The sequence below is a fragment of the Crocodylus porosus genome, unplaced genomic scaffold (assembly GCF_001723895.1).
Source record: "Crocodylus porosus isolate Cpor-Errol unplaced genomic scaffold, CroPor_comp1, whole genome shotgun sequence".
Lineage (NCBI taxonomy): Eukaryota > Metazoa > Chordata > Crocodylia > Crocodylidae > Crocodylus > Crocodylus porosus.
The window spans coordinates 9,207,540-9,215,086 of NW_017728936.1; the positions used below are offsets into that span (position 1 = coordinate 9,207,540).

The following is a 7,547-nucleotide window of genomic DNA, read 5'->3' on the forward strand; positions in this document are numbered from 1 at the left end:
GAGTGCAGCCAGCTCGGCACAAAGGAAGCTCGACCCAATGCGGCAGACCTTGCCAAAAGCTTCGGGTTTGATCCGAAACCTTTTGATACCGATGGAAAGATTCCCCTCAACATCAGAGGATGCTAGAACAGACCTTTTTAAGTGGTCAGCTCCTTGTGACCATTCAGTACCAGATCCGCTGACGTGAGACACAAAAAGACTGCCCTGATCTGGATAGGGTGGAGGGGCTACCTGCATGGAGCCCCCCCCCCCCCCCCCAAGCCAGTGGGGTGCTGCAGGAGCAGGGCTCGTACATAAGGCTTGACTGCTTGTTGCTCCAGTAAGGCCTGCAGAGCCAGCCCACCTGAGAGCGTGTGGACAGGGTCCTCTACAGTGATTACCTTATAACCAGATGAGGAAAACAGATCATAAGGCAAAAGTGCTCATCAGGAATTGAAGAAATCTGAGCGTAATTCCCAGCTCTGCTACAAACTTCCTGTGCAACCTTGAGTGAATCACAGCAAAAACCCCCCACTTCCCATCTGCAAAATGCTAATAATCCCTCCTGTTTCCTCTCCCATTCTGTCCTATTTAGATTCTCTGCTTTTGGGCCGCAGACTGTCCTCTACTACTATATACACCACCAAGCACAGTGAGGCCTGACCTTGCACAAAGCCTTTAGGAACCGCTGTGATATTCATAACATCACCCTTGTCAAACCCAGACGTCGGCAGGGGTTGCGCATGGGGCACTAAGGGTCCAGTTTAGCGAGCAGCACCTGGGTGTTTGCGATGACATCCAAGACCAAGTTGCCGCTTGGACCCACACAGCTGTAGGTGACTCGGGAGCAGTAGCTATCAGAAAAAACATGCTGCAGGCTTCCCAGAAGACCACAAGTACAGGATCCCTGATGCTATTTTCAGTGCCACTATTCAAAGCAGATGCTAAGAAGTTTCTCACTTTCCCACTGGGAGGGTGGTGAAGCACTGGAAAACGATGCCTAGAGGTGGTGGAATCTCCTTCCTTGGAGGTTTTTAAGGCCAAACTCAACAAAGCCCTGGCTGGAATGATTTAGCTGCGGATAGCCCTGCTTTGAGCAGGGGATTGGACTAGTTGTGACCTCCTAAAGTCCCTTCCAACCCTCATTTTCTATGTGTCTGTTACGTTTCCTGCGGGTTTTCAACACTGGGATGAATTTTACCTTCAAGTCGCATCAGTCTGTTCTGCGTGTGACGTCAAAGCATTCTTCAGTGCTGAACGGAAAGGGTGCTGTGTGCCAACATCAACTGCATTGTGTTGCAAATGTAATTTTTCAAGCAACATGGGATTCTCAATATTGCTGTTGCCTCAAAATGTTTTTGCACGATGCTCTGACAAGACCGGAAAGAACGCATTAAACATCAAGGAAACCCTAACACATGGCAAGGGAGAGGGCTGCTCATCACAGCCAGCTCCAGAAGAAATCAGACTTATGGGCTTGTGAATTGTAAGGCATGCCCATACTATCACGCTGCTGAGGGGGAGAGTGCCCCTGAGAATCAAGGTCCACCAACTCCATACATGCCCATGCCTGGCTACTAGGTAAGGCAGGTGACTTAGAGGGGTCCTAACTACATACCCCAAAGCCACAGGAAAGCCTAGCAGCAGCACCAGGGCATGCACTTTGGACTCCTCTAAGCTCCCCGTTCTAATTGCTGGGCATGAGTGTGTGCAGAGCAGGGGCAAGTAGGTAGGACTTGATTCTCACTGGGGACCCTAGACGCAGCTAGGAGGTGACCAGGACATGCCCAGAGAAGGCACAGTCCCGCCAAGTGATCAGTAGGACTTTATAGCCTACTGCAATCCATCTTTTTCCTGCTTGAGGGGTCAATTGTCATTGCAAGAATGCTGTCAGTAAATCTCCTTGATTTCCCCGTTTTATTTAAATATCCATCTGGGATTTCAGAGCAGCTCTTCAGCTCTTATTCCTGAAATATCCTCCTTACCTGGCTCAGATTAGCATTGCCTGGAAATAATTTCAACCCTGGCCCCCATAAAGAGCCATAAAAATAAGAAGGCCACCTGTGCCAAAGAAACAGCTAAATAAATTCCCCATTTTCTCATCGGCAGTAAGTTTCTTCCTTCCTTCCTTTCTTTTTTGAACGGAATTTAGCTCAAGATTAAGTTATAGTGGCTTTCTGGAGTTTTCTTAAGTCAGGACCCCCTGTTTTAGGAGCAGGTGAGCATTAGCAAGAAGAGATCTTGCATGGCCTAATGTCAAAAGCATTGGGGCCTTGGAAGATGGAGCTAAACAGCAAAGTTATTGGGCTTCTGTTTAGCTCAGTGCAAACTTTGCGTGGGGGAGGAGATGTCACTAGTGAAAGGGAAAATACAAGGCAGAAGATGGAGCAAAGAGTGAGAGAAGACATTTAAGGGAAAAGATCAAGTTTTCAGCTGGTTTAGCCTTCTCTACCCATCTTCTTTCTCCCACCAGCTTCTCACACTTAGTACTCACCTTGTTCTCCAGGTCCCATGGTACTGGGTGCTGTGCAGCTCTTTAGCAAGAAATCAGCCTCCTTCCAAAAACTTTCCAACACTGAATCCTGACACTGTGCAAAGACCCTAGGGTCTCCAGAGAGCCCCAGCTGCGGTCAGTACAGAAATCCACGGATGTGGGTCCCAGATTAGGCAAGGTCTTTGGAACAGGATTTATTATCTTTAATTAAATGCCTGTTCAGTGCTGAGATAGGTAGGAAGCTAACTATGTCACCTCCCCGTGTGCCGCTGGCTACAAAAGTGGGCTTCTAAGCTGAGGTAGACTTTTGACTCTTTTTTAGACAATGCCGCGAGGCTTCTATAAATGACATTTACACACACACACCAATTCCCCATGCTGCAGAGTGCTCATCTTTGCTTTGTTTGGCTGTTAGCAGCAATTCTTTCCTTTATAAAAGCACCTAGACTCCTCTACAACGGGGGGAAAAAACCACTTCTCCTTATACTAAATCAATTTGAAAAATGTAAATGACTGGAAATTAGAAGTTTGGCACCTCAGAGAGATTCGCGTTACCTCAAAGGGGATACATTTCTCCTCCGCATATTTGAAGAAAAAGTAAGTAACAAGTCCTGCCACAGACTGGTCTCATCTGGGAAATACATCACACTTCACAAATGGTACCCAAATCATAGCTTTGAATCACTTATGAAGTAGAGAATTGCTGGCTCCGTTTTCTAATGGAGAAGCTGAAGACCAGAGAGGTGAAGCAACCTGAGCAAGGGAAGAATTCAGTTCTCATCCAGGCCCACATCAAACCTCTCATTTATTAATAACGATTTCTAGCATGGTAGCACCTACCGCCTCCAGCCCGTGTCATGGCCCCACGGGGCTGGGCAGCATACAGACCTGTATTCAGAGGCCATTCTTACCCTGAAGGAGTTCCAGTGCAGTTTGGACAGACAAAACATGGGAGAAAGGAAGGAGGAATAGCCCCATTTTACAGATAGAGTACTGAGAATAAATGACCCGCCCAGCATCAAACAGTGACAGAGCCAGGAACAGACTTCTCAGCTCACGATAATTTAGCTAATTTCTGCCACAAGAAAAATAAGTAGATCAAAATAAAATCTAGGATCAGGTCGGAAGCAAAGCTCTTACAGGGGTGGTGCTGCTGCCTCCGTAGAAAGTGACCTCTTCCCAGGTGGCCATGAAGATGCTGGTGGCAGAGAAAGAGGGCATGTTTTTGAAGTATTTCCTGATGTCTTTGGAGACCCTCTTCAGCAGGTCAGGGTCAGCGCTCTCCCTGTAGTATATTTCTCCTCGGATCCCATTATGGACATCCGCCCAAAAAGGGGCAAGAAAAGCCCGGCCATCTGCAAGGGGGAAGGCCTCTGGGGTGAACTGGCTGACCAGCACGTTGAAGGAAATAACTCCATTGTTGTTGACCTACAAAAAAAGAGAAGCGTTTTTACTCAAGCAAACTATATTCTTTGCAGCAAGCACGGGCCTGTCAGTTTGCAATTGTACTTGGGTTGAAGGAGGAGTCTTTGGTGGAAGTGGAGTCCCTAAGTATTGATGTGGCCATCATCATCCTAGTATGTGAGGCCTCTGCTGTGAGAAAAATGATGCTGAGGGTTAGGAAGCCTAAGATGATGATACCAGGATGGTGCAAACTCACATCCTTGCTGGCTCCTACCCGGGGGGTCTTTAAGAGGAGGCTAGATGTACACCTCGCTGGGGTCGTTTGACCCTAGTACTCTTTCCTGCCATGGCAGGGGGTCGGACTAGATGATCTGCTCAGGTCCCTTCTGACCCTAGAAACTACGAAACTATGAAACACAGCTCCCACTAGGAACATTATTCAAGCAACCATGGAGTTTGTTAGGATGGGCCTCAGCAAATTTACTCTGTAGGAGAGCCACTTACCATAGCGGTTTGCTACCTCACATAACTGTTCCCAAGAGCCAACACAGCCAGTCCTTGCGTACTAGACTCAGACCAGCCAAATGGACAATGCCAACCAGGCTCTTGACCTAGATGGATTCAAAGCCTTTGCTGCCTTTATGTCAGGCACAAACACTGGGGCAAGTTGCTCTGGTACAAGTAGGAATATGGAGAGGGCACTCCAAGCAAAAGCAGAGATTAGTAATCAAAGGCCCTCATGTTGCATTTCCTTATTTTCTCTCTATACATAAATAATGCACACTGGGAACAGGTCTTTAATTCCCTTCTAGCAGCCGGTCCACAGAGGTCACAGGTTCAAATTTCGCCCATGGCCCGAGCAGGATGTATTACACAACCTGGATATAAAATCTTTGAATCTGGGATCCAACTTTGCTGATTCGGTTCCGTCTCCGACATGCCATTTTATGTAACAAGGTTAATAATTTCTTTTCTCAGCCTGAAAAGGATGGTCTTCCTATGCCAAACATCAAAAGACAATGGCAACGAAACCCCCCAAGAAGCAGCGACAGCCCAGAACTGTCTCAGGCACCCATGAAGCAGGAGGGATGTGACCTTTTTATCCTGTGGCTCGCTACCTGTTCTTGTTTCTTGTCATGTAACAGAAATAATGTTTGCGGTGTCAGGGCCTCAGCACTGCTATGGCGCTTAATCACCTGCAAAGGCAATTTATTGCCTTTTACATTCCTTCCCCATGAACATTAGCCCATTAAATGTATCTTCGACTTTCTTAATCATAAAACCTATCAGTTCATGAAATCTAAGAACTTGTCAGGTAGGCACTAATAAATCTTCCGTTTCTTGAACACAGAGAGCGTGTGTTTAAACGCAGCCACTAATGATGAGGAAAGGAAGGAGAGATCAGCCAGAGGTGCTGCCCCACTTACATAAACGGTCTTGTATGGAACGCCGAAGAAGATGAACGGGACGGACAGCTTAATCTCTGGGGAGCTCCCGTCATCGACTTTGGGGGTTTTAGTGTCGTTCTGCCAGAACGGATACAGGATCTCCATGGCCTGAGCTGGAAGAAGGCAGCACGGTTATTACAGTGATATGAGGACCTGCTCCCTTTGACTTCCATGGGTGCAGAATCAGGCCCACAGCATCTCCCTCCCTGTCGTATTTTTTTTTTTAAATATACTTTATATGAAAGAATTACTTCCCCATGCCACTAAAATGCAGCTGCCTTTCAGAGAGAGGACAGTGGCTGGTGAGAAAGAGACCCCAACCTGATGCAAAAGTTTGCGAGAGGAAGTGAACACTGGTCTATGCCACTGAAGCCATAGGAGGAAGTTTGTGTTGGTAGAAGGCAGCCACCCAAACTGCAATTTGCCATTGTATAATGCACCCTTCATGCAGCAAGCAACCTCTATTTACTGCCTGCCCAAGAGCTGACATGGCCCCCAGCACAATGCCTTCAAATGCCATAACTGAGGCATTAGAGCTCAGCCCTGACTCAGAGAGGAGAACAATGAGGCAGGATGCTTGGCACTAGTCTGAGAGGCAAAAGACCACCATTCACTTTTCTGCTCTTCTGTTTTGTTTTGGTTTTTTGGAAAAAAATTTGTATTCCAGGTCAAATTAGCCAAACGGTTCCGAATTCTCTCGACTGAGCAACCCTCAATCATTCAAACGCCATATCGAATCACAGAAGTTGGGTCGGGAAGGACCTTGTAGATCTTCAAGTCCGACCTCCTGCCTGGGCAGGAGAAAAGCTGGGCTCAAATGACTCCAGCCGGGTAGGCATCCTATGTGGTGCTACAACTAGCAAGTATCCTCTACCGCAGCCTTTTCAGCCTGGGGCTTCAGATACTCCCAGATCCATTGGTGGGCATCCTATGTATAGGCCCAAGCCTAGAGGACTTGGTTTTCAGTAGACCCTGAGACTCATTTGCCCTCAGCCAACAAGAGCAAGTTAGGGAGAAGGCCCCCTTTTCCATAAAGTTGGCATGCAGCTGAGATCCTCCCACTGGGAAGCTAAGCACAAGACTCTCATAGGCTGTCCTGTCCGCAGCGCATTGGACAGGGGTGTACCCTCCACTACACAATGCCATTCACATGCATCTCAGTCTGGGCAACATTTGATCTCATCTCACAAGAGGCCAAGGAGAACTACATTTGAACTGCCGAGGAGAACTACACTGATCTTAGTCCATGCCCTTATTTTGTTCCCTGTGCCTCAGTTCGCCATCTGTAAAATGGAGCCAGTGAACTGCTTTACCTCACAGGGAGAGGGGGAGGGCAAATGCATTCAATGGATGAGTGCACCTGTTCCTGCCACTCTCTGCCTTTCCCATGGACCTCTCCCATCCACACAGCACCCGAGCCCAGCGCCAGGTAGCTGTTAAAGCCCAACATGCGACTTCCTGGAAATCTGCTCCAACACACCAGTTGGAGTTGCAGTTTCTAATACAAGAAACTTTTAGCAGAAAGCAGCCTTTCCCCAGTTATTTTTGATAGAAGTTCAATTTTTGATCAAAGATTGGTGGGGGGAGTGATTTTGATAAGCAGTTGAAATTTCCTATCAATAAAAATCCCATTTTCTAGCCATCTCTAATTGCCAGATATAGAAACAGTTATTATATGCCCATAACCAGACATGCGCCACAATCTAATTCTCCATTTATACAGGTTGCCTACTAATGCGCCTCCTCCTCAAAGAAGGAACAGACTTTTTCTGTGGTGGAAAAGAAATGCGCTGTCCTCATTATTTTCAATCAATGCTGACCTTAGCAACTGGACTCCAAACAATTCGGTCTCTGTTTAACTTGATTCAGGACATTCTTTTATCTCCTAGGTCCTAACCTGCCATTTCAGAGGCCTCTAGCTGACGGGTGTTTGCTCAGAGCCTTGGTTTTAGAGATGGAAAAGGTTTTCTTCCTATTCCCCGGGGTGGAAGTTGTTCCATCATGGTAACATTTAAGATGCCTTTTTGCTAGATTCTGCTTTAATAAGGACAATGGGAAGCTGGCCCTTCTAAAAAAGTTCAGCTGATAAAGCATTCCTTGAGGGGGAAAACGATCAGGACTGAAATTCAGAAAATGAGCTTTTTAAAATTGTATATGTATCTGTGGAGCATTTTCCACGCTGGACAGTTTTAAGCGGTGCACGACAGAGTCATGATGACAAG

At 47.0% G+C, this 7,547-nt stretch overlaps 1 protein-coding gene across 1 annotated transcript in view; it reads right to left on the bottom strand.

Moving 5' to 3' along the window:
• Positions 1-6,775, bottom strand: part of TECTA (tectorin alpha) — a 47,337-nt gene extending 40,562 nt beyond the window's left edge. The window contains exons 1-3 of the mRNA XM_019546904.1: positions 6,739-6,775; positions 5,305-5,438; positions 3,614-3,901 (exon numbers count right to left, since the gene is read on the bottom strand). Of these exons, the coding sequence (XP_019402449.1) occupies positions 3,614-3,901; positions 5,305-5,438; positions 6,739-6,775 (459 nt within the window). The remainder of the gene's footprint in view (positions 1-3,613; positions 3,902-5,304; positions 5,439-6,738) is intronic.
• Between the last annotated feature and the right edge of the window lie 772 nt (positions 6,776-7,547).